Source organism: Pseudophryne corroboree, chromosome 9 (assembly GCF_028390025.1).
Source record: "Pseudophryne corroboree isolate aPseCor3 chromosome 9, aPseCor3.hap2, whole genome shotgun sequence".
Taxonomy (NCBI): domain Eukaryota; kingdom Metazoa; phylum Chordata; class Amphibia; order Anura; family Myobatrachidae; genus Pseudophryne; species Pseudophryne corroboree.
The window spans coordinates 450,082,662-450,110,278 of NC_086452.1; the positions used below are offsets into that span (position 1 = coordinate 450,082,662).

The 27,617-nt window shown below is 51.2% G+C and overlaps 1 protein-coding gene across 2 annotated transcripts in view; it reads right to left on the reverse strand.

Annotated features, from left to right (window-relative positions):
- LOC134958522 (netrin-4-like) overlaps positions 1–27,617 on the reverse strand; it is an 89,078-nt gene that overhangs the window by 36,149 nt on the left and 25,312 nt on the right. For both annotated transcript variants that reach the window (XM_063941187.1, XM_063941186.1), the window contains exons 4-7: positions 10,967–11,093; positions 5,540–5,728; positions 3,648–3,861; positions 1,661–1,797 (exon numbers count right to left, since the gene is read on the reverse strand). In XM_063941187.1, the coding sequence (XP_063797257.1) occupies positions 1,661–1,797; positions 3,648–3,861; positions 5,540–5,728; positions 10,967–11,093 (667 nt within the window). The remainder of the gene's footprint in view (positions 1–1,660; positions 1,798–3,647; positions 3,862–5,539; positions 5,729–10,966; positions 11,094–27,617) is intronic.

The following is a 27,617-nucleotide window of genomic DNA, read 5'->3' on the forward strand; positions in this document are numbered from 1 at the left end:
CTGGGAAAAACGCGGGAGTGGCTGGAGAAACGGAGGAGTGTCTGGGCGAACGCTGGGTGTGTTTGTGACGTCAAACCAGGAACGAAGCTGACTGAACTGATCGCAGATGCCGAGTAAGTCTGGAGCTACTCAGAAACTGCTAAGAAGTGTCTATTCGCAATTCTGCTAATCTTTCGTTCGCAATTTTGATAAGCTAAGATTCACTCCCAGTAGGCGGCGGCTTAGCATGTGCAAAGCTGCTAAAAGCAGCTTGCGAGCGAACAACTCGGAATGACCACCATAGTCACAAACGTACCATGCAGAAATTATGTACCATAAACTGCACTGGACTAGCAATACAAAGTAATACTCAGTATGGCTATATCTGATAACTATAGATATAACAAACACAGTAAGCACTGGATGTATATCCCAGGGTGTTTGTACCACACAACCCTGACAGTATGCACTCTTTCTTAACTAACACAGTCGCAGTGACAGATAGAATACTCAAGTGTCCTGTAGGAAGCACAGCACTGGCAGTCAGGCGGTTCCACAGAGGAGGATTTGCTCCAGCAATCCCAGGAACAGCAAGGCTCAATCTGTAATGGCTGCTGACCGGGAGTGAGGGAGAAGGAAGCAGCTCCAGGGCGGGAACATTGCATAAATGACGCTCTGGGGCTGGGGGGAGGGGCCTCAGGTCTGGCCTGCTCCCTCTGCTGGCATCCCCATCGGGCGTGCGGGCAGTAAAGAAAATGGGGGTGGGGGGTGGTACATCGTCCCCCCTGACCTGTGCCCATAAAGAATCACCCTGGTGGCTAGTGGAACATCAGCCCAATGATCCGTGTCCACGCCAGCGCGCGTGCGGCCCGCCTCCTACGGCCGCGCTGGATCGCGGTGCAAAGTGCGGCACAGAAGCCCTTACCTCCCCCTTGTCAGCGTCCCCGCGATCCGGGAGACAGCGGCGTGTGTGTGTGACTCACGTGAAGAGAGAAGAAGCCGGTGCCTCCGCGGCAGTGACCCGGCATCCGCGGCGCGGGAGTATACAGCGCCGCTGGGGGTGATGGAGCTGCAGCAGAGACGTCTAGCAGACATAGCCTGCTGCAGCCCTTGTAGATTCTTCTTCTTTTCTGTCAAATTTAAAGCTAAGAATAGGCTGCCTGAGGCAGCCCCCTGTTAAGTGACCTGCTACTGCAGGCACCAACTACAAACTGAGCTCAATGGCATGGAGGCGGGGTTATAGAGGAGGCGGCGCTGTGCATCTTGGGAACAGTCAAAGCTTTGAGTCTGTTATTGCCTCGGATCAAGATCCTACTCTACACCCCAATGTTAATCCTTGTGGAGCCCAGTGTACCCCGCAGCAGAAATTCATATACAGGCAGAGGGATGGGCAGCTATGACTTATTCATATACAGGCAGAGAGATGGGCAGCTATGACTTATTCATATACAGGCAGAGGGATGGGCAGCTATGACTTATTCATATACAGGCAGAGGGATGGGCAGCTATGACTTATTCATATACAGGCAGAGGGATGGGCAGCTATGACTTATTCATATACAGGCAGAGGGATGGGCAGCTATGACTTATTCATATACAGGCAGAGAGATGGGCAGCTATGACTGGAACATGCAGCCTGCAGCCTCTGGAGGGGGCTCCCCAGATTTACAGCATCAGGTACCTGGATGCCTTAGCGCTGAAAAGCCCTGTTCACTGGTCCAATTCCATTCATCTTCACTCTCATTGGCTGGCGCTTCTATGATGTCAGGGATCCTTCCTCCAATAGGAATGTTCAGATAATTCGTATTCTCATGGTCACTATGGGAGCGATAATGGAACAACGTGTTTGAAAAATGGCAGCAGCTGATTGGTTGGTAGTTTATCTTCTTCCACTTTATCTCTCTCCAAGGCTTAGGACATCTGCCCCTTAGTAACAATGGGCCAGATGTATTAAGCCTGGAGAAGGGATAAAGCAGTGATACGTGGAAGGTGATAACGCACCAGCCAATCAGCTCCTAACTGTCATTTTTCAAACCGTAATGATTGGCTGGTGCGTTATCACCTTCCACTTACCACTGCTTTATCACTTCTCCAGGCTTAATACATTTGCCCCAATGTTACAACCCTCACATGTATGAATTAGATGACTATAATGAGATTTCGGTCACCTTGCGAGCTACATATCAGCCTGCGTCAGAGCCTTCAGATGGGTGACAAAAGCTACTGGTGGTAGGTGACGGACTTGGGTATTATATAACTATAGTGCACAAGTGACCTGACCATAAGGAAATTATCTTGTATAATATATCCTTATTGCCCAGCTCTGTCACTCTGTGACTGTGTGGCTAACGCTGGGCGGAGTCACAGTCACAGAGCTAGGCCAATAGGAGGAGGAGGATGACGCTCCTCAGCCAGTCAGAGCCGCCGCTGTATGTACGGTCGCTTTGGCTCCTGCCTCCGCCTCCTCCTCTCTCCCCAGCTCGCAGGCTGAGGTGGAGAGAGGCCGCCCAGCCGCGGTCACTCTCACTGAACTGCTGCACTACATACATACATATACACTACACACACTGTATACTTACACATACATACATCATACACTGCATTACTATACATACGCTGCATTACTACACACCATACATACACTGCACACCATACCTCCCCCGTCCGCAGCACCCCCACACACGCGGCACCTCCAGACCCCCTACCCCACCACCCCCACCCCTGCAACCGTCCCTCCCCCACCCACGGCACCCCCGCCCTCCCTCATCTGCCGCTCCAACGCAAGCAGCACGCCCGCAACCGCCCCACACACGGCACCCCCCGGACCCCTTCCCCCAGCCGCCTATCCCCCCGCACCCGCCACTACCCCAACCACAGCACCTACTATTCATCGTCCCCAACGTGCGCTGCTCACTCCGTCACAAGGGGCTACAGCCACTTAACCATCGCACGCCCTTTGTTTGTCCAATATTTAACCGCTCACAATATTATGATTGGTAGTAATACTCCATATAATCTAAATATTGCACGGCCGAAGGGTGTGCAAGGGTTAAGGGGGCGTAGCCCCTTGCGACGGTGTGAAGAGCACCCGTAGGGCGCTATGAGCCACCTAGTATATCCTTATGTTTGGTCAGTAGTGACGTAGTGACATCACTAGTGTCACATGACTAATTATGACGGGGTTACGTGGATATTACGGTCACCTCATACTAGCAACCGGCTTTTCCATTGGAAGTTGTATATATAATGATTACAGTCCTCACTCACTGACATCAGATGTCAACTGGCATTTGTGTAACCGTGGACAAGCACTCAGCCTGCCGGCTACGAATACCTTTATCATTTATAGAATCGGATGTATAGAAGTAGAGAGAACAGGCTTTCAAATGAAATAAAGGGCTGATATTTACAGAGTATTGCAAATCTGCTGGCCGGTTCGGTTGATACAGGCTGGAAATACCATCAGAGTAAAAACAATTTAACAATGATTTTAACGCTACAGACTGTCAATACCGTTACCAGGAAAAAATAACCCAAAATAATAATCTGCACCCAGTGACAAGTATGAGGCCAGATCACAGCATGGGGAATAGGAGACGTCTCACCCTGGTACTTGGACATAAACTATGCTTATGGGACAGCCTATATTATTAGATGGGTGCAAGTACCTGTTTCCGCACTCTCCTGTGTACGGATCACAATCCCTTGCGCAGTCACATGATCGGCAGCCATTCTCCCCGAATCCCCAGTACCCCATTAAGCAGCGGTCACAGTATGGGCCGGCCACACCGGGTTTGCAGTAACAGAATCCCGTCTTGGGGTGGCATTTCCAGCTATGGTTTAATGTTTCGTTAACGGAACCAATCGTATTGCAGGAACATTCTGTGCGGGGAATATGGAAAATAATAATGTTAGTACTGATGCAACGTACGGCACAAACTGACACAACGCAATATGTGAGCTAAACGGCGGCAGATACAGCGGTGTTACATGCACGCTCGCGTCACATCAGGATGCAGAGTAACTACAAGGCATTGGCTGTCAAGGCTTGCTGAGACTTACAGTTCTACAGCAGATGAAGCCACAAGATAGGCTCAACCGAATACCATAAATGTAGCTGGTAACTACAAGCTGCAGGCTGTCAGAGAATGCTGGGATTTGTAGTCCTCTAGCACTTGGAGGAACAACAGAATATCATAAACGAGGCTTGTAAGTAACTACAGCTTTATCTAGTTCTTGGGTCTTCAACCTGCGGCCCTTCAGCCTGCTGTGGAACTACACATCCCAGCATGCCCTGCCACAGTTTGGTATTAAGGCATGCTAAAACTGTGGCAGGGCATGCTGGAATGTGTAGTTCCACAGCAGCTGGAAGGCCGCAGGTTGAAGTCCCATGATCTAGTTAGTGGCATGACACACTGTATGAGAACGTGACACTAGTGCCGCCTCCTCCCTGGCAGCAGGCAGGTTAATCACAGAGCATGCCCCTCCTCAGCCCCTCACAGCTGTCCTCTATACACACAAGCACGCTGGATTACTGGACCCAAAACCCCCAAACAAGCCAAGATATAATTGACTGAGCAGCACTAATGCTCCAGATGTATCACAGAAGGAGACAGAGGCTTAGAGGAACAAAGGGCTGGCATTACGGCCCCCGTGAGGAGTCAAGCCCGACTCGGAGCGTTGATCCCAGTTCCAGATGAATCATATCACACCATATCAAAACTCAGGAATCCGGTGTTGTGATGGAGCTGAGGGGCAGGTGTGTGTGTCGGCCGGACGGCCGCCTTTTATTCCCAGCGCCTTTGTGTGTGTAAAGCTCTGGCTGGATTGCACACAAAGTGGCAGCATCATGCATTTTTCTGGGCTTGTTTCCTGGCACACGGAGACCGTAAATTGCTCACTAACGCACCGCAGCGCGCTCGCTACAGAAAACAGGCACTCGGCGGCTCACACGTTAATAACGGAACAAAGACGCCATTCGGATGTGGAACGACGATTGTATCAAAGTAAATATATTCCTCCTCTGGGTGGTTTTATTTACTAAAAAATCTTCTACCATCCAGGTTAGAGTCAGCTGGGGGAGATTTATCAAAGCTTGGAAAGAGAGAAAACGGGAGAGATGTAAGGTACCGACCAATCAGCTCCTAACTGTCATGTTACAGGCTGCCTTTGTAAAATGGCAGTTAGAAGCGGATTTAGCAAAGTTTGAAGAGTTTTAAACTACCAACCAATCAGCTCCTGACTGTCATCTTTCAAACACAGCCTGTTAGGCAGTTATAGCGGCTGATTGGCTGGTACTGTATTTCTCACCCATCCTGTGTTTCATTAAGGTGCCCATCCCGTGTCTGATTAAAATGCCCATCCTGTGACTGATTCAGGTGCCCGTCTTGTGTCTCATTAAGTAAGATTAGTGCTTTACTATTATTAGGGACAGATTCCTTGCGCATGGTTCCCATATGGTATACAGCTGTAATCCCAGTGCACTGATATACCTGCTGCAGACCTCCAGAGAGGTGTGACAGGTGAGGGACGGGCAGGTTAGGTAAGTCGCTGCACTCACCTTTGCACGCGGCAGGGGAACTGATGGGTACGGTATGGTCCCTGTAGTAACCAGCCCTGCATCTCTGGCAGCGATACCCCTCCGTATTATCCTGGCAGTTCTCACACACTCCGCCGCTCCTTTTCCCAGAGGACAGCCAGACTTCACGGTCAAAGCGACAGCTCAGTGCGTGATTGTGGCAACGGCAGCCTAGAGGGGTCACAAGCACAGCTTGGTTCATCCTGGAGTGCAATCACATTTACACAGACAAGCTGAACCCATCTGAAGGAGAGAAGATTTGGGCCTACAGTAAGAGGGGCCCGTCCTGTGTCTGCTTAAGGTGCCGGTCCTGTGACTGATTAAGGGTCCCGTCCTGTGTCTGATCAAGGGGCCCACCATCTGTCTGATTAAGGGTCCCATCCTGTGTCTGATTAAGGTGCCCGTCCTGTGTCTGATTAAGGTGCCGGTCCTGTGTCTGATTAAGGTGCCCATCCTGTGACTGATTAAGGTGCCCATCCTCTGTCTGATTAAGGTGCCCGTCCTGTGTCTGATTAAGGTGCCCATCCTCTGTCTGATTAAGGTGCCCATCCTGTGACTGATTAAGGTGCCCATCCTGTGTCTGATCAAGGGGCCCATCCTGTGTCTGATTAAGGTGCCCGTCCTGTGTCTGATTAAGGTGCCCACCCTGTGTCTGATCAAGGGGCCCATCCTGTGTCTGATTAAGGGGCCCACCATCTGTCTGATTAAGGTGCCCACCCTCTGTCTGATTAAGGTGCCCACCCTGTGTCTGATTAAGGGGCCCATCCTGTGTCTGATTAAGGAGCCCATCCTGTGTCTGATTAAGGTGCCCGTCCTGTGACTGATTAAGGTGCCCATCCTGTGTCTGATTAAGGTGCCCGTCCTGTGTCTGATTAAGGTGCCCATCCTGTGTCTGATTAAGGTGCCCGTCCAGTGTCTGATTAAGGGGCCCATCCTGTGTCTGATTAAGGAGCCCATCCTGTGTCTGATTAAGGTGCCCGTCCTGTGACTGATTAAGGGGCCCATCCAGTGTCTGATTAAGGTGCCCGTCCTGTGTCTGATTAAGGTGCCCGTCCTGTGTCTGATTAAGGGGCCCATCCAGTGTCTGATTAAGGTGCCCGTCCTGTGTCTGATTAAGGTGCCCACCCTGTGTCTGATCAAGGGGCCCATCCTGTGTCTGATTAAGGGGCCCACCATCTGTCTGATTAAGGTGCCCACCCTCTGTCTGATTAAGGTGCCCACCCTGTGTCTGATTAAGGGGCCCATCCTGTGTCTGATTAAGGAGCCCATCCTGTGTCTGATTAAGGTGCCCGTCCTGTGTCTGATTAAGGTGCCCACCCTGTGTCTGATCAAGGGGCCCATCCTGTGTCTGATTAAGGGGCCCACCATCTGTCTGATTAAGGTGCCCACCCTCTGTCTGATTAAGGTGCCCATCCTGTGTCTGATTAAGGGGCCCATCCTGTGTCTGATTAAGGAGCCCATCCTGTGTCTGATTAAGGTGCCCGTCCTGTGACTGATTAAGGTGCCCATCCTGTGTCTGATTAAGGTGCCCGTCCTGTGTCTGATTAAGGTGCCCATCCTGTGTCTGATTAAGGTGCCCGTCCTGTGTCTGATTAAGGTGCCCATCCTGTGTCTGATTAAGGTGCCCGTCCAGTGTCTGATTAAGGGGCCCGTCCTGTGTCTGATAAAGGTGCCCGTCCTGTGTCTGATTAAGGGGCCCATCCAGTGTCTGATTAAGGTGCCCGTCCTGTGTCTGATTAAGGTGCCCACCCTGTGTCTGATCAAGGGGCCCATCCTGTGTCTGATTAAGGGGCCCACCATCTGTCTGATTAAGGTGCCCACCCTCTGTCTGATTAAGGTGCCCACCCTGTGTCTGATTAAGGGGCCCATCCTGTGTCTGATTAAGGAGCCCATCCTGTGTCTGATTAAGGTGCCCGTCCTGTGACTGATTAAGGAGCCCATCCTGTGTCTGATTAAGGTGCCCGTCCTGTGTCTGATTAAGGTGCCCATCCTGTGTCTGATTAAGGTGCCCGTCCAGTGTCTGATTAAGGGTCCCGTCCTGTGTCTGATTAAGGTGCCCATCCTGTGACTGATTAAGGTGCCGGTCCTGTGTCTGATTAAGGTGCCCATCCTGTGACTGATTAAGGTGCCGGTCCTGTGTCTGATTAAGGTGCCCATCCTGTGACTGATTAAGGTGCCCATCCTCTGTCTGATTAAGGTGCCCGTCCTGTGTCTGATTAAGGTGCCCATCCTGTGACTGATTAAGGTGCCCATCCTCTGTCTGATTAAGGTGCCCGTCCTGTGTCTGATTAAGGTGCCCATCCTGTGTCTGATTAAGGTGCCCATCCTGTGACTGATTAAGGTGCCCATCCTGTGTCTGATCAAGGGGCCCATCCTGTGTCTGATTAAGGTGCCCGTCCTGTGTCTGATTAAGGTGCCCACCCTGTGTCTGATCAAGGGGCCCATCCTGTGTCTGATTAAGGTGCCCACCCTGTGTCTGATCAAGGGGCCCATCCTGTGTCTGATTAAGGAGCCCATCCTGTGTCTGATTAAGGTGCCCGTCCTGTGACTGATTAAGGTGCCCATCCTGTGTCTGATTAAGGTGCCCGTCCTGTGACTGATTAAGGTGCCCATCCTGTGTCTGATTAAGGTGCCCGTCCTGTGACTGATTAAGGTGCCCATCCTGTGTCTGATTAAGGGGCCCATCCTGTGTCTGATTAAGGGGCCCATCCTGTGTCTGATTAAGGAGCCCATCCTGTGTCTGATTAAGGTGCCCGTCCTGTGACTGATTAAGGTGCCCATCCTGTGTCTGATTAAGGTGCCCGTCCTGTGTCTGATTAAGGTGCCCATCCTGTGTCTGATTAAGGTGCCCGTCCTGTGTCTGATTAAGGTGCCCATCCTGTGTCTGATTAAGGTGCCCGTCCAGTGTCTGATTAAGGGGCCCGTCCTGTGTCTGATTAAGGTGCCCGTCCTGTGTCTGATTAAGGTGCCCGTCCTGTGTCTGATTAAGGATCCTGTGTCTGATTAAGGTGCCCACCCTCTGTCTGATTAAGGGGCCCGTCCTGTGACTGATTAAGGTGCCCACCCTGTGTCTGATCAAGGGGCCCATCCTGTGTCTGATTAAGGGGCCCGTCCTGTGTCTGATTAAGGTGCCCGTCCTGTGTCTGATTAAGGTGCCCGTCCTGTGTCTGATTAAGGATCCTGTGTCTGATTAAGGTGCCCGTCCTGTGTCTGATTAAGGTGCCCGTCCTGTGACTGATTAAGGTGCCCATCCTGTGTCTGATTAAGGTGCCCGTCCTGTGTCTGATTAAGGTGCCCATCCTGTGTCTGATTAAGGTGCCCGTCCTGTGTCTGATTAAGGTGCCCATCCTGTGTCTGATTAAGGTGCCCGTCCAGTGTCTGATTAAGGGGCCCGTCCTGTGTCTGATTAAGGTGCCCGTCCTGTGTCTGATTAAGGTGCCCGTCCTGTGTCTGATTAAGGATCCTGTGTCTGATTAAGGTGCCCACCCTCTGTCTGATTAAGGGGCCCGTCCTGTGTCTGATTAAGGTGCCCATCCTGTGTCTGATTAAGGTGCCCGTCCTGTGTCTGATTAAGGGCCCCGTCCTGTGTCTGATTAAGGTGCCCGTCCTGTGTCTGATTAATGTGCCCATCCTGTGTCTGATTAAGGTGCCCACCCTCTGTCTGATTAAGGGGCCCGTCCTGTGTCTGATTAAGGTGCCCATCCTGTGTCTGATTAAGTTGCCCACCCTCTGTCTGATTAAGGGGCCCGTCCTGTGTCTGATTAAGGTGCCCACCCTCTGTCTGATTAAGGGGCCCGTCCTGTGTCTGATTAAGGTGCCCATCCTGTGTCTGATTAAGGTGCCCATCCTCTGTCTGATTAAGGGGCCCGTCCTGTGTCTGATTAAGGGGCCCGTCCTGTGTCTGATTAAGGGGCCCGTCCTGTGTCTGATTAAGGGGCCCGTCCTGTGTCTGATTAAGGTGCCCACCCTCTGTCTGATTAAGGGGCCCGTCCTGTGTCTGATTAAGGTGCCCACCCTCTGTCTGATTAAGGGTCCCGTCCTGTGTCTGATTAAGGGGCCCGTCCTGTGTCTGATTAAGGGGCCCGTCCTGTGTCTGATTAAGGTGCCCACCCTCTGTCTGATTAAGGGGCCCGTCCTGTGTCTGATTAAGGTGCCCACCCTCTGTCTGATTAAGGGGCCCGTCCTGTGTCTGATTAAAGTGCCCGTCCTGTGTCTGATTAAGGTGCCCATCCTGTGTCTGATTAAGGTGCCCGTCCTGTGTCTGATTAAGGGGCCCGTCCTGTGTCTGATTAAGGGGCCCGTCCTGTGTCTGATTAAGGTGCCCGTCCTGTGTCTGATTAAGGTGCCCGTCCTGTGTCTGATTAAGGTGCCCACCCTCTGTCTGATTAAGGTGCCCGTCCTGTGTCTGATTAAGGTGCCCATCCTGTGTCTGATTAAGATGCCAGTCATGTGTCTGATCAAGGTGCCCGTCCTGTGTCTGATTAAGGTGCCCACCATGTGTCTGATTAAGGTGCCCGTCCTGTGTCTGATTAAGGTGCCCATCCTGTGTCTGATTAAGATGCCAGTCCTGTGTCTGATTAAGGTGCCCACCATGTGTCTGATTAAGGTGCCCGTCCTGTGTCTGATTAAGGTGCCCACCATGTGTCTGATTAAGGTGCCCGTCCTGTGTCTGATTAAGGTGCCCATCCTGTGACTGATTAAGGTGCCCGTCCTGTGTCTGATTAAGGTGCCCGTCCTGTGTCTGATTAAGGTGCCCGTCCTGTGTCTAATTAAGATGCCCACCCTCTGTCTGATTAAGGGGCCCGTCCTGTGACTGATTAAGGTGCCCGTCCTGTGTCTGATTAAGGTGCCCGTCCTGTGACTGATTAAGGTGCCCGTCCTGTGACCGATTAAGGTGCCCGTCCTGTGTCTGATTAAGGTGCCCGTCCTGTGTCTGACAACAAGATAGAACCAGATAGTAATACCTTAGTGGTGGCTTAAGATGCAGATCTGCAATGATTATGTATCAGTATTATATTGTATGTTACGTATAGCTTGTATAGATTGCCTATAGAGTATAAGCTGCGAGCAGGGCCCTCTTACCTCTGTGTGTTATTACCCAGTCTTGTTTCATTTCTGTTCTATTACTCTTTTGTTCCCAATTGAAAAGTGCAATGGACTATGCTGGTGATATTTAAGTAAATGTTAATAAATAATATATAATATAATAATAATATTTAATAATGTAAGATAAATACACGTGAATGGATGTGAGACCTTATACTGTATATCTGCACTCTCATCTGCAGTAATGATCTTGTTCATGTGTTACGTACTACATACTGATGTCTAAGGTGCAGGCACCATATTTATATAGATCTTCATTCATTTGTGATCCTTAGATGCTGAAGGTGCTAGGGGACCACTTACGTCTGCATTCATTAGGCGCTCCCGTTTTGCCATCTCCCGGCTGCCATGGGTGGTCGTTATATAGGGGGGCACAGCGTTCGCAGTGATCTCCCGCTGTGTTATGCTGGCAAACGCACTTCCCATGGACCTATTCAAAAAGAAAATGAATGATCAATGGGGAACCAGCCTTGTCACCAACCCCTATTCTGATATTAATGGATTACCTCCCCTGGAACCAGCTGCTTCCTTCACAAACCTGATAACACTGCCTGCTGTGAGGAGGGAAATAGGGAGCCACAGATTTATATAGAGGAAGGAGCAGGGTCCCCCAGCAGCACAGAGTATATCAGGAGATGAGTGATGTGTCAGTGAGGACAGAGCTGTATGTGACAGGGGCAGTGACATGATGTGAGGAGGGGAATGAAGGCAGCAGGAAGCCACAGACTGAGAGTTATATAGTGGGAGGAGCAGGGTCCCCAGCAGCACAGAGTATATCAGGAGATGAGTGATGTGTCAGTGAGGACAGGGCTGCATGTGACAGGGGCAGTGACATGATGTGAGGAGGGGAATGGAGGCAGCAGGAAACCACAGACTGAGAGTTATATAGTGGGAGGAGCAGGGTCCCCAGCAGCACAGAGTATATCAGGAGATGAGTGATGTGTTGGTGAGGACAGGGCTGCATGTGACAGGGGCAGTGACATGATGTGAGGAGGAGAATGGAGGCAGCAGAAGCCACAGACTGAGAGTTATATAGTGGGAGGAGCAGTGTCCCCAGCAGCACAGAGTATATCAGGAGATGAGTGATGTGTCAGTGAGGACAGAGCTGCATGTAACAGGGACAGTGACATGATGTGAGGAGGGGAATGGAGGCAGCAGGAAGTCACAGACTGAGAGTTATATAGTGGGAGGAGCAGTGTCCCCAGCAGCACAGAGTATATCAGGAGATGAGTGATGTGTCAGTGAGGACAGGGCTGCATGTGACAGGGGCAGTGACATGATGTGAGGAGGGGAATGGAGGCAGCAAAAGTCACAGACTGAGAGTTATATAGTGGGAGGAGCAAGGTCCCCAGCAGCACAGAGTATATCAGGAGATGAGTGATGTGTCAGTGAGGACAGGGCTGCATGTGACAGGGGCAGTGACATGATGTGAGGAGGGGAATGGAGGCAGCAGGAAGTCACAGACTGAGAGTTATATAGTGGGAGGAGCAGGGTCCCCAGCAGCACAGAGTATATCAGGAGATGAGTGATGTGTCAGTGAGGACAGGGCTGCATGTGACAGGGGCAGTGACATGATGTGAGGAGGGGAATGGAGGCAGCAGGAAGCCACAGACTGAGAGTTATATAGTGGGAGGAGCAGAGTCCCCAGCAGCACAGAGTATATCAGGAGATGAGTGATGTGTCAGTGAGGACAGGGCTGCATGTGACAGGGGTAGTGACATGATGTGAGGAGGGGAATGGAGGCAGCAGGAGGTCACAGACTGAGAGTTATATAGTGGGAGGAGCAGTGTCCCCAGCAGCACAGAGTACATCAGGAGATGAGTGATGTGTCAGTAAGGACAGGGCTGCATGTGACTGGGGCAGTGACATGATGTGAGGAGGGGGATGGAGGCAGCAGGAGGTCACAGACTGAGAGTTATATAGTGGGAGGAGCAGTGTCCCCAGCAGCACAGAGTACATCAGGAGATGAGTGATGTGTCAGTGAGGACAGGGCTGCATGTAACAGGGGCAGTGACATGATGTGAGGAGGGGGATGGAGGCAGCAGGAGGTCACAGACTGAGAGTTATATAGTGGGTGGAGCAGGGTCCCCCAGCAGCACAGAGTGTATCAGGAGATGAGTGATGTGTCAGTGAGGACAGGGCTGCATGTGACAGGGGTAGTGACATGATGTGAGGAGGGGAATGGAGGCAGCAGGAAGCCACAGGCTGAGAGTTATATAGTGGGAGGAGCAGGGTCCCCAGCAGCACAGAGTATATCAGGAGATGAGTGATGTGTTAGTGAGGACAGGGCTGCATGTGACAGGGACAGTGACATGATGTGAGGAGGAGAATGGAGGCAGCAGGAAGCCACAGACTGAGAGTTATATAGTGGGAGGAGCAGGGTCCCCAGCAGCACAGAGTATATCAGGAGATGTGTGATGTGTCAGTGAGGACAGAGCTGCATGTGACAGGGGCAGTGACCTGATGTGAGGAGGGGAATGGAGGCAGCAGGATGCCACAGGCTGAGAGTTATATAGTGGGAGGAGCAGGGTCCTCAGCAGCACAGAGTATATCAGGAGATGAGTGATGTGTCAGTGAGGACAGGGCTGCATGTGACTGGGGCAGTGACATGATGTGAGGAGCGGAATGGAGGCAGCAGGAAGCCACAGACTGAGAGTTATATAGTGGGAGGAGCAGGGTCCCCACAAGCACAGAGTATATCAGGAGATGAGTGATGTGTTGGTGAGGACAGGGCTGCATGTGACAGGGGCAGTGACATGATGTGAGGAGGGGAATGGAGGCAGCAGGAAGTCACAAACTGAGAGTTATATAGTGGGAGGAGCAGGGTCCCCAACAGCACAGAGTATATCAGGAGATGAGTGATGTGTCAGTGAGGACAGGGCTGCATGTGACTGGGGCAGTGACATGATGTGAGGAGGGGAATGGAGGCAGCAGGAAGTCACAAACTGAGAGTTATATAGTGGGAGGAGCAGGGTCCCCAACAGCACAGAGTATATCAGGAGATGAGTGATGTGTCAGTGAGGACAGGGCTGCATGTGACAGGGGCAGTGACATGATGTGAGGAGGGGAATGGAGGCAGCAGGAAGCCACAGGCTGAGAGTTATATAGTGGGAGGAGCAGGGTCCCCAGCAGCACAGAGTATATCAGGAGATGAGTGATGTGTCAGTGAGGACAGGGCTGCATGTGACAGGGTCAGTGACATGATGTGGGGAGGGGAATGGAGGCAGCAGGATGCCACAGGCTGAGAGTTATATAGTGGGAGGAGCAGGGTCCTCAGCAGCACAGAGTATATCAGGAGATGAGTGATGTGTCAGCGAGGACAGGGCTGCATGTGACTGGGGCAGTGACATGATGTGAGGAGCGGAATGGAGGCAGCAGGAAGCCACAGACTGAGAGTTATATAGTGGGAGGAGCAGGGTCCCCACAAGCACAGAGTATATCAGGAGATGAGTGATGTGTCAGTGAGGACAGGGCTGCATGTGACTGGGGCAGTGACATGATGTGAGGAGGGGAATGGAGGCAGCAGGAAGTCACAAACTGAGAGTTATATAGTGGGAGGAGCAGGGTCCCCAACAGCACAGAGTATATCAGGAGATGAGTGATGTGTCAGTGAGGACAGGGCTGCATGTAACAGTGGCAGTAACATGATGTGAGGAGGGGAATGGAGGCAGCAGGAAGTCACAAACTGAGAGTTATATAGTGGGAGGAGCAGGGTCCCCAAGCAGCACAGAGTATATCAGGAGATGAGTGATGTGTCAGTGAGGACAGGGCTGTATGTGACAGGGGCAGTGACATGATGTGAGGAGGAGAATGGAGGCAGCAGAAGCCACAGACTGAGAGTTATATAGTGGGAGGAGCAGGGTCCCCAGCAGCACAGAGTATATCAGGAGATGAGTGATGTGTCAGTGAGGACAGAGCTGCATGTGACAGGGGCAGTGACATGATGTGAGGAGGGGAATGGAGGCAGCAGGAAGTCACAGACTGAGAGTTATATAGTGGGAGGAGCAGGGTCCCCAGCAGCACAGAGTATATCAGGAGATGAGTGATGTGTCAGTGAGGACAGGGCTGCATGTGACAGGGGCAGTGACCTGATGTGAGGGAGGGGGGAATGGAGGCAGCAGGAAGCCACAGACTGAGAGTTATATAGTGGGAGGAGCAGGGTCCCCAGCAGCACAGAGTATATCAGGAGATGAGTGATGTGTCAGTGAGGACAGGGCTGCATGTGACAGGGGCAGTGACATGATGTGAGGAGGGGAATAAAGACAGCAGGAAGCCACAGACTGAGTTATATAGTGGGAGGAGCAGGGTCCCCAGCAGCACAGAGTATATCAGGAGATGAGTGATGTGTCAGTGAGGACGGGGCTGCATGTGACAGGGGCAGTGACATGATGTGAGGAGGGGAATAAAGACAGCAGGAAGCCACAGACTGAGAGTTATATAGTGGGAGGAGCAGGGTCCCCAGCAGCACAGAGTATATCAGGAGATGAGTGATGTGTCAGTGAGGACGGGGCTGCATGTGACAGGGGCAGTGACATGATGTGAGGAGGGGAATGGAGGCAGCAGGAAGCCACAGACTGAGAGTTATATAGTGGGAGGAGCAGGGTCTCCAGTAGCATAGAGTATATCAGGACATGAGTGATGTGTCAGTGGGGACAGGGCTGCATGTGACAGGGGCAGTGACATGATGTGAGGAGGGGAATGGAGGCAGCAGGATGCCACAGGCTGAGAGTTATATAGTGGGAGGAGCAGGGTCCTCAGCAGCACAGAGTATATCAGGAGATGAGTGATGTGTCAGTGAGGACAGGGCTGCATGTGACTGGGGCAGTAACATGATGTGAGGAGCGGAATGGAGGCAGCAGGAAGCCACAGACTGAGAGTTATATAGTGGGAGGAGCAGGGTCCCCAACAGCACAGAGTATATCAGGAGATGAGTGATGTGTCAGTGAGGACAGGGCTGCATGTGACAGGGGCAGTGACATGATGTGGGGAGGGGAATGGAGGCAGCAGGAAGCCACAGACTGAGAGTTATATAGTGGAAGGAGCAGGATCCCCAGCAGCACAGAGTATATCAGGAGATGAGTGATGTGTCAGTGAGGACAGGGCTGCATGTAACAGTGGCAGTAACATGATGTGAGGAGGGGAATGGAGGCAGCAGGAAGTCACAAACTGAGAGTTATATAGTGGGAGGAGCAGGGTCCCCAAGCAGCACAGAGTATATCAGGAGATGAGTGATGTGTCAGTGAGGACAGGGCTGCATGTGACAGGGGCAGTGACATGATGTGAGGAGGAGAATGGAGGCAGCAGAAGCCACAGACTGAGAGTTATATAGTGGGAGGAGCAGGGTCCCCAGCAGCACAGAGTATATCAGGAGATGAGTGATGTGTCAGTGAGGACAGAGCTGCATGTAACAGGGGCAGTGACATGATGTGAGGAGGGGAATGGAGGCAGCAGGAAGTCACAGACTGAGAGTTATATAGTGGGAGGAGCAGGGTCCCCAGCAGCACAGAGTATATCAGGAGATGAGTGATGTGTCAGTGAGGACAGGGCTGCATGTGACAGGGGCAGTGACCTGATGTGAGGGAGGGGGGAATGGAGGCAGCAGGAAGCCACAGACTGAGAGTTATATAGTGGGAGGAGCAGGGTCCCCAGCAGCACAGAGTATATCAGGAGATGAGTGATGTGTCAGTGAGGACAGGGCTGCATGTGACAGGGGCAGTGACATGATGTGAGGAGGGGAATAAAGACAGCAGGAAGCCACAGACTGAGAGTTATATAGTGGGAGGAGCAGGGTCCCCAGCAGCACAGAGTATATCAGGAGATGAGTGATGTGTCAGTGAGGACAGGGCTGCATGTGACAGGGGCAGTGACATGATGTGAGGAGGGGAATAAAGACAGCAGGAAGCCACAGACTGAGTTATATAGTGGGAGGAGCAGGGTCCCCAGCAGCACAGAGTATATCAGGAGATGAGTGATGTGTCAGTGAGGACGGGGCTGCATGTGACAGGGGCAGTGACATGATGTGAGGAGGGGAATAAAGACAGCAGGAAGCCACAGACTGAGAGTTATATAGTGGGAGGAGCAGGGTCCCCAGCAGCACAGAGTATATCAGGAGATGAGTGATGTGTTGGTGAGGACAGGGCTGCATGTGACAGGGGCAGTGACATGATGTGAGGAGGGGAATGGAGGCAGCAGGAAGCCACAGACTGAGAGTTATATAGTGGGAGGAGCAGGGTCCCCAGCAGCTCACAGTCATTATTTGAGGCAACTGACAATATGTAATATGTATAAAACCGCGTCAGAGCTGTGTCTGTATGTAATATTTTCTGACCATGTGCCTCGCCTCCATCACACCATTCTAACTTTCATTCTTGATAACATAAACATGAAGGCGATATCTGGGTCATGCAGCTGACATAATCAGATCCGACCACTCATTGTTCCTGTGTATTATGTTAGTCTGCAGCCAGAACGTGAGCGGAGTAGCAGCGCAGCGGTTCGGCGGCGGCCCCCCCTCTGGGCTCAGCCAGCTCTCCAGCTTCATGTCACTGTCTGGGATGTTGTTATCTGGCTTAGACACTGTGGAGTTCCTCCCCCCCCCCCCTCATCCAGCTGCTCTTTGAATTGCACCACGCCCGGGGGTCACCCGGCCTGGCACGGCCTAGATCAGATGGCTCGGAAACTCTGTTGGGGATTATCAGGGAGAAGGCACAAGATGTTTGGATAAGGGATGACTTTGGGAAATGGAGGAGGGTTACATAAGGAATGTGAGTAAATCCACTAAGAAATTGCTGTGTGCAAAAACAAGGTTTACCTCAGGTGACCCGGGCACGGACACTTGGCCCCCGCTGCACCCTACGGACCCCGCACACATATATACATTAAATAGTTATTTTAGACCCATGTGTAAGAGACCGCGCTTCATATATAAGCGATATGTGCATAATATAAGGCGCCTATTCAGACGTGGCCGCACTGCAGGATATCTGACGCAGTAGGCCTGATTCAGAGTTGCACGGAAAGGCTATGTGCATGAGGGTTGTAAGTCGCATGTAAAAGCTCTCGCAGCAGCGTCTACTTGCGAGTTTATGCAAATTACGCTACAAACTCCTCCCCCTCTGTAGAGCCGTGCGGCCAGATGTGCAAGGAGTGAGATGCCCACTTTTAGCGGCAGTGCGCTCTGTGATAGCGCTTAGTGCCTCCATATATGGCTCTGAACCAGCCACATTCTTATACACAAGTTACCAATGTAATAAGATGCGCAATTGTCACCAGAGACAGCCGAATGCAGGCCGCACGCAGCGCCAATGTTCACGTAGTTGATCATTTTTTTTTTGCTACAGCGCATGCGCAAGAAACGTCAGAAATCTTCTACGGCGTATGTTCTACAGAGTTTACACCCAAAGACGCTACTGCAATCGGGTCAGACGATATCAGAAATCAAGAGGCACAGGAAGAACGGTGGCCTGAAGCGGAAAAAAGCCCCAGTCTCGCAGGCGGGTTATCTGAGTGTCACGGGTGTGTCAGGGTAAGCGGCGGCGTTCTCAGGTGCACAGCCACCGCCACTGAGGTCGTGTTCAGATGGAGAAACAGCACCTGGTGTGTAAAATGGTGCGCCGATTGTGGCGTGACAAGAATCACCGGCGGTATTTCAGCGTGCGTGGGGCGATGAGGGCTGACGTCAGGCGCACACTTGTACACAGGGCAAAGCATTTGCACGTTATCGCTCCCGCAACGACGCAATAGCCTCCATCTCTGGAACAGGCCCTCTATATGAAGCACATAATGAATAAGGGGGGCTCACCTATGTGTGCGCATAGTATACAAATAGGTGCTTACGGCCAAACCATGGGGCAGATGTATTAACCTGGAGAAGGCATAAGTAAGTGATAAACCAGTGATATGTGCAAGGTGATATAGGCACCAGCCAATCAGCTCCAATATGTAAATTAACAGTTAGGATCTGATTGGCTGGTTCCTTTATCACCTTGCACATATCACTGGTTTATCACTTCCTTATGCCTTCTCCAGGTTAATACATCTGCCCCCATCTTCCTAAAGCAGAGGGTACGGCTGCTAAAGGGTGCAGTTCCGCCACTACCCGCACCCTCTGTCAGCTCCACGCAAATGCAGAATCAGGGCTTCAGTGCACACGCGCAGGCTGCGGAGGATCGATGGCATCGTCAACCCCCCACTCTCAAAATGTTGCTATCTTCAAAGGGTCTTTTTCCAAAAGAATTCCAAATGAAAACGAAAAGAAGTTTAAGAACCCCCAAAAAATCCAATAAATTGAACCACACACACACAACAGCCATCCAAGGGGGTGATTCAGATCTGATCGTAGATGCTATCCGCTGCGTCCCGGGTTGCAGCGGCTGCGCGTGACGTCGCCCAGCCTCCGCTGCCCGCCCCCCGCAATGGTCTGGACACGCCTGCGTTGTCCGGACCGCGCCCAACCAACGGCAAAGGCGACCGCAGCCCTGAGATGCTTTTGCATCTCACTAGGATTCACGGGGTGTGCACGCGCACTCCCCAAAGGGCTACAGACTGAGATCGCTGCCGCTGCAGCGATCCAGTCTGAATGACCCCCCAAGTCATGGAGAATCCCCTCCTCTGGCCAGCCAATCACAAGTGCAGAACGCTGCGAAGGGAAGCCAGTTCTCCTCAGTGACTGACAGTCAGTATGGAAGTGTGTGAGTGGGTGTGTTTTATATGGGAATTTCTTTAATAGTTTTTTGGGGGGTTTTCAACACCAGACAATGGGGGTCATTCGAGTTGATCGCTAGCTGCGTTCGTTCGCTGTGCAGCGATGAGGCTAAAAAACGGCACTTCTGCGCATGCGTATGCGGCGCAATGCGCACGCGCGACGTATTATTACAACGAACGATGTCGTTTCACACAGGGTCTAGCGAAGCTTTTCAGTCGCACTGATGGCCGCAGAGTGATTGACATGAAGAGGGCGTTTCTGGGTGTCAACTGACCGTTTTCAGGGAGTGTTCGAAAAAACGCAGGCGTGGCTGAGCGAACGCAAGGCGTGTTTTGTGACGTCAAAACAGGGACTGAACAGTCTGAAGTGATCGCAAACGCTGAGTAGGTTTTGAGCTACTCTGAAACTGCACAAAAAAACTTTGTCACCGCTCTGCGATCCTTTCGGTCGCACTTTTGCTAAGCTAAAATACACTCCCAGTGGGAGGCGGCTTAGCGTTTGCACGGCTGCTAGCGAGCGAACAACTTGGAATGATCCCCAATATCATGAGAGAAGTTTTTTTTTATTAATCTCAATAAAGTGGTGACTAAACACTTTTATTAACGTTTATCTGACAATTGTGTGTATTTCTTTATTAACGTATTATTTAGTATAATGGTTAGAGGACCCCTGTCCATTACGCTGGGACCCCTGGATTGGCATCGTTTCCCCCCTTCTGTGCCTTTCAGTGCGGGGCGACTTGCCTCTATTTACCTCTCGCATTAGGGCCTGATGCAGTAAATCGTGCATCAAGCATGGTGCATACAAACAAGTTTACACGGAAGGAATGCGGGTATTTGCTGGTAAGCGGAGCGCTATGTATCTCAGTATGCTCCTGCCGCTGTGTGGGCAGCACACAGGATTATCATCAGCGCATACCGGCAAAGCCCAACAGGAGTATACCCACTTCTATCCAGGTCTGCTCGGCATGAATGACCTGTCACACCCCGGTGTGAGCATGGCCCGCCACACCCCAGTTCCACCTCTTTGGTTGTAAGCGTAGATGTGATAGAAATCTGTATGACCCTGCCATTGCCCGTACCTGTGTGCGCCCACTTTTGTTGCGTGTGCAGTGCAAGGTACGCTCCGCAAATGCCCAACTTCCTGTCAGTCCCTGAGCGTTTTAGGTGCCTCCATAATGCTTGCACTCCAGGTGACCTTAGAGGGGCATGAGGTATGGGCCATCCCAGGCTTCATCACTGGAGCCAGAACCAAAGCCACTCCACAAAATCTGGCATACCAGTAAGGGTATCCTTCCGGACAGCACTTAGGTCGACACACCTTAGGTTGACGCCTATTGGTCGACACCAGAACCAGAACAAGGTCGACATGAGTTTTTCACATCCACGTTTAGATCCACGTGGACTACAACTGGGAATGGTAACCTGTGCCAAGCGCAGCGAGGCACCTTGCCCGAAGGGGACGCGGTGCACTAATTGGGTTCCCAGTCACTTTATGAAGAAAACGACATAAAAAAAACTCATGTCAACCTTTTTCCATGCCGACCTAATGGCTGTGTTGACCTATTTCCTGCGTCGACCTACTCAATGTCGACCAATAGGCGTCGACCTAATGTGTGTTGACCTAGACACTGTCGACCCTGAGTTCCATAACCCCAGTAAGTATGAATATAAATAGGATGTGGTGTTTTCACAGTTGCACAGAGAAAGAACCAAGCAGCCGTGAGACCTCGGAGCCTATTGGGTCACAGCAGGGGCCCCAGAACCTCAGGTCCCGGGAGCAGTTCTTCCATTCTTACATCTGCCACCCCCTTGCTGTGCCACTGCTTCCAATCTTCTGTCACTCACAGCACAGGCCTACTGCTCCTAATGCTGAGACCAGTACTGGTCTGGTCAGATGTCTTACCTACCATGTTTTCAGTTTAGCATTATGGAATGTTAAGGCCTCCATTAATAAATGGGAGTCGTAAACATCTGCTTTAGATTTCTGGTTGGTTGGTGGAATTGACCAATCGGGAGATTGACCAATCGGGAGACAATGTTTCACCTCTGACCAATCTCCAGTACTCCGTTGTTAGTTAGGGCTGGACCCCAATATTGTCTTGTGGGGCTGGAGCTGACTAGGGCACTTCTTTATTAGTTTCTATGGTTAAAATTTGGAGGGCAATTAACTGTTAATCAGTTTCAATTCTGGATGGCCACCGCTGACATTGCTAAAACGCTGCTGCTCTTTTCATTACCAGACGACGACAATTTTTTTTTCTTGTTTCAATAGAATATAAACTCCTTACTTCCACCCCTTTTTAACTCCTCTGTGGAATAAACATGCTTTCTCTAGCATCCACAAGGGATATTGGGGACAGAATTAGTACAGTGAGGTATAGACGGATCCAAAGGAGCCGGTGCACTTTAAATTTCTTCCACTGGGTGTGCTGGCTCCTCCCCTCTATGCCTCCTCCTACAGCTCAGTTTAGAAAAAAGTGCCCTCAGGAGAGGATGTGCACTCTGCTAGCTCCAGAGTTTTTCTTCAATTTCTTTTACAGTTTTATATATTTCGGTATGCTGTTTGTCCAACAGCATACCTGCGCCGTCTGAGTTAGGGGGAGGACGGACACCGGCCTCTTGAGGTACAGAGCCGCTTCCCCGCTGCAGGACCACCGTCCTGAGGGGCTGTCGCAGCCGCAGCACGCCGCACACCCCTAACACTGCCTGAAGGTGATCATCGGTGGTGAGTACCAACCGGGGGTCCCGCTAGTGGGGTCCCCCGGTTTATTGTGCGGCTGAAAGCGCGGGTCCCTCCTGGGGGGGACCCGCTATAGCCCCTGCATGAGACTGGCTACTTATGGTGAACCACGCATTTATATAAGGTTTTTACTACTTTGGAGACATGGCCGGTATAAATATACAAGGTAGCTCCAGCACCATGATAAGAGCGGGCTCAGCGGCATTTTGGCGCCTTCCTCTGCATAGCAGCACCAGCCTCCACAGCTCCTCCAAACAGTCCCTGGATCGCTGGTACCGGGTAGAGAGGGGGAGAGCCACAATATTACTGCACAATGGGGGTAATTCCGAGTTGATCGCTCGCTGCCGATTTTCGCCGTACAGTGATCAGGTGAAAAAACTGCATTTCTGTGCATGTGTATGCCCCGCAAAGCCCATTGTGGTTGTGCTCAGGCTCTAGCGAAGTTTTCAGTGGCACTGACGGCCGCAAGAAGATTGACAGGAAGGGGGCGTTTCTGGGTGTCAACTGACTGTTTTCAGGGAGTGTTTGCAAAAACGCAGGTGTGTCTGAAAAAACGCAGGCGTGGCTGGGCGTTCGCTGGGCGGGTGTATGACGTCAAATCCGGACACGAATAGACTGACGTGATCGCAAGCGCTGAGTAGGTTCAGAGCTACTCTGAAACTGCACAAACTGTTTTTGCAGAGCTCGGCTGCACATGCGTTCGCACTTCTGCTAAGCTAAAATACACTCCCCAGTGGGGGGCGGCATAGCGTTTGCACGGCTGCTAAAACTAGCTAGCGAGCGATCAACTCGGAATGACCCCCAATAACAATCCCTCTGAGGGATTTTATCAAATGACACACTGTGTAGATAAACGCTGACAGCCTCAGTGGAGCTGTACAGCTCTGGGTGCGTCTGGGTCCCCTCTTCTATGTCTCCTCTCACATACACTAGGGCAGCCTGTGTTGTATGTATCAGGCTGTGTTGTATGTGTATTGTATGTTTGTTTTTCCGATCACAATGGCAAAACAGTCATGCAGTGTATGTAATGCTAGATTCTCTCCTAGTTCATCTGACTCCATATCATGTGAGCAGTGTAGTCAGCCATCTCAGAATGCTGATATCGATGTAGGGGAGAGTCCAGAGCCCTCTTGGTTGGGGGCTATTAAAACTATGATGTCTGATATGTCATCTCAGCTCACTGCATGCCAATAAGACTCAGGAACTGCAACAAGCAGTGGCAAGTCTCACTGCTAAACATTCCCCCCCTGTCTAATAAGGGTGCCCATAAACGTGCTTTACCTGCACTACTCTCAGATACTGATGATGATGGGTGGTCTTCTGTATGCCGAATGTCGGGATCCCGGCACACAGTATACCGGCGCCGGAATCCCGACACCCGGCATACCGACAACTATTCTCCCTCGTGGGGGTCCACGACCCCCCTGGAGGGAGAATAAAATAGTGTGGCGCGCGTAGCGTCCCACCGTGCCCGCAGCGTGGCGAGCCCGCAAGGGGCTCTGGTATTCCGGCGGTCGGGCTCCCGGCGCCGGTATGCTGGTCGCCGGGAGCCCGAGCGCCGGCATACCGTACTACACCCGATGATGATATCCAGGATGATGGGGATGATCCATTTAGCAGTCATTGTTCCTCCCACAAGACAAACTAACAGTCACATTTCCGGATTCCAAGGAATTAGATTAATTATTTAAAATGGCCTGAAAGAATCCAGACAAAAAATTTTAGGTGTCCAAACGGTTTTTGCATACATTCCCCTTTGTCCCTGATGGCAGAAAATTCTTGGAAGAGTCTCCTGCAGTAGACGTCTCAGTCTCTTGCTTTTCTAAAAAGGCGGTACTCCCTGCTCCGGGCTCCTTTACTGTACAGGACCCGGCAGATAGGAAAATTGAGACCACTCTAAAATCTATTTACATTGCTGCAGGCGTAGCTCAAAGGCCGGTCATTGCAGGTTACTGGATGACACATGCAATTCATTCCTGGGCAGATCAAATTAAGGAAGGTCTCTCGGGTGATATGACCTTAATTAATGCTGTTACCTTGCTAACTCACATTCAGGACACGGCAAGAGTCCTCTGTGACTCCCTTATAGAGATTGGCAATATTAATGCTAGAACCACGACTATGGCTGTGTCTGCGCGCAGAGCCATATGGTTACGTCAGTGGATTGCTGATGCTGACTCCAAACGTAATGTGGAATCTCTTCCCTTCACAGGTGAATGGCTCTTTGGAGGTGAATTGGACGCATGGATTTCCAAGGCTACTGCTGGAAAATCCATGTTTCTCCCTTCAGGGGCTCCACCTGCTAGACATGCCTATCCGGGACCGTCTACTCAGTCCTTTTAGTCCTCCAGATTTCGATCTAGGGCCAGAGGAGCCCCCAACGCAGCTAAAGGCTCCAGACGAAAACCCAAGAAACCAGCCATTGCTGGTTCTCAGGACCAGAACTCTAGTTCTGCTCCCGCAAAGATTTCAGCATGACGGTGCCCACCCGGGAAGATCTCGTTGTGGGAGCTCGGTTACGTCACTTGAGCACATCTGGGACGGTTCCTGCGAAGATGCTTGGGTAAGGGACCTTATCTCTCAGGGTTACAAGCTGGAGTTAGACGGTACTCCTCCCCAACGGTTTTTCAAATCAGGCTTACCAGCTTTGGAAAGTACGCGTGGCACGCTACTACTGGCCATAACAAAATTGGTCCAGTCCAGGTCATTGTTCCAGTACCCCTTTCCCAATCTGAAGTCCTTGAATCCTTACCTGAAGGTTTTCAAATTCAAGATGGAATCTTTGAGAGCGGTGATCGCAGGCCTGGAACAACAGGAATTCCTGGTGTCCCTGGATATCAAGGACACTTACCTCCATATCCCGATTTGGCCTCCTCATCAGGCCTATCTGAGGTTTGCCCTACTGAACGATCACTACCAGTTTCAGGCGTTACACTTCGGCCTGTCTACAGCTCCAAGGGTGTTCACGAAGGTGATGGCAGAAATGATGTTTCAGCTCAGGGTCCAGGGGGTCAATGTGATTCCATACCTAGACGATCTCCTGATAAAAGCAAGTTCCAGGGAGCTTCTATTGCTATATATAGATCGCACTATCCAACTTCTGTCCCATCACGGATGGATCCTCAATCTGCAGAAGTCCCACCTGGAACCGTCTCAGAGACTCCTGTTTCTGGGAATGCTACTGGATACTGTAGCACAAAGAGTGGAAAAGGCGAGAACACTCCAGGAAATGGTTCGTTTAGTACTCAGACCTGCTTGGGTCTCCATTCATCTTTGCATAAGATTATTGGGAAAGATGGTGGCCTCCTACGAGGCGATACAGTATGGAAGGTTCCATGCCAGACCCTTTCAATTGGACATCCTGAACAAGTGGTCCGGCTCCCATCTTCAGATGCACCGGATGATTCAGCTGTCACCCCAGGCTACAGTCTTCCAACCTCCTGGAAGGCCGAAGCTTCAGGATTCAGGATTGGATCTTCCTCACGACGGATGCGAGTCTAAGAGGATGGGGAGCTGTCACCCAGGGGGCGCAGTTCCAGGGCAGGTGGATATGTCTTGTGGTGCGAGGAACGCAAATATCCATCGGCAGAATTCCACTTGGGACGGTTCCTCCGTTTCCTGTAGGCTGGTGTGGATAAAGGCTTACGTCTGGGATCCATTAAGGTCCAGATTTCAGCTCTTTCCATCTTCTTTCAAAAGAAGTTGTCTCTCTTGCTGTAAGTTCAGACCTTCTTGCAAGGGGTGCTTCACACACAACCTCCTTTCGTGCCGTCCACGGCACCTTGGGATCTGGATGTAATGTTACGCTTTCTACAGTCCTCCTGGTTTGAACCTCTGACGACAGTAGAAGTTAAGTATCTCACGTGGAAAACGGTGATGTTACTGGCCCTGGCTTCTGCTAGGCGTGTCTCAGAATTGGGGGCCTTGTCGTGTAAAAGTCCGAACTTGGTCTTCTACGAGAACAGAGCGGAGCTCAGGACTAAACAGCAGTTCCTGCCGAATGTTCTCTCTGCGTTTCACTTGAATCAACCTATTGTGGTTCCTTCCGGTTCTGACACTGCTGCTCTTCCAGAGGCATTGGATGCTGTGCGAGCCTTGAAGATCTATGTCAAGAGGACGGCTCGGATCAGAAAGACGGATTCCTTGTTCATGCTGTATGATGCGCGAAAAAGGGGTTGCCCTGCTACAAAGCAGTCCATTGCTCGTTGGATTAGGCTTACTATCCAACAGGCCTATGAGTCAGCAGCCTTACCAACCTGTTGTTATGTTCCTTCTCTTTTTACCTATAACTGAGCTGTAGGAGGAGGCATAGAGGGGAGGAGCCAGCACACCCAGTGGAAGAAATTTAAAGTGCACTGGCTCCCTTGGAACCGTCTATATCCCATCGTACTAATTCTGTCTCCAATATCCATTATGGACTACGAAAAGAGGATTTACCGGTAGGTATTTAAAATACTATTTTTCTCCCAGCTAGTGACCACCGACTGTCTGTTTTTCGATTCGCCACAATATCCTCTTCCCTATGGATATAGGGGGTGATTCAGATCTGATCGCGGCTGTGCGGTTTCGCACAGTGGGCGATCAGGTCCTAACTGCGCATGCGTATGCACCGCAATGCGCACCGGACAACAACAAAGGGCATCGCCGATCAACGACGGGATGGTACAAAAAATTCGATTGCACGGGCGTTTGCAAGGTGATTGACAGGAAGAGGCCATTTGTGGGTGGTAACTGACCGTTTTCTGGGAGTGTCTGGAAAAATGCAGGCGTGTCCAAGCGTTTTCAGGGAGGGTGTGTGACGTTAGCTCCGGCCCCGATCAGCCTGTTCTCATCGCACTGTAGGAGTAAGTCCTGGGCTGCGCAGAGACTGCACAAAGTCGATTTTAGCAGCTAGCACGGATAATTTACACTCCCCCCGGTGGCGGCGACTATCTTAACGCAGGACAGCAACGTTAGCAGCCCAGCAATCAGGTCTGAATGACCCCCATAGCTCCATTGCATACATTCCCTGATTTTGCTACCTTCAAACCCGCTACTCTCTCCCCCACAAAGTCTTTTATCAATTCTTATAAATGCAACCCTTTTATCATACCCTTCTTCAGACGCCCCCTGCACTGTTCCTAGCTCAGCCCTGGAATCACTATACCAACAATCCCAGAAAACTAATGGACTCATAGCTACTATATACCAACTATTATTCTCACATGGGTGGTCATTCCGAGTTGTTCGCTCGCTAGCTGTTTTTAGCAGCCGTGCAAACGCTATGCCGCCTCCCACTGGGAGTGTATTTTAGCTTAGCAGAAGTGCGAACGAAAGGATCGCAGAGCGCTACAACGTTTTTTTGTGCAGTTTTACAGTAGCTCAATACCTACGCAGCGCTTGCGATCACTTCAGACTGTTAAGTTCCTGTTTTGACGTCACAAACACGCCCTGCGTTCGCCCACCACGCCTGCGTTTTCCCTGGCACGCCTGCGTTTTTTTGAACACTCCCTGAAAACAGTCAGTTGA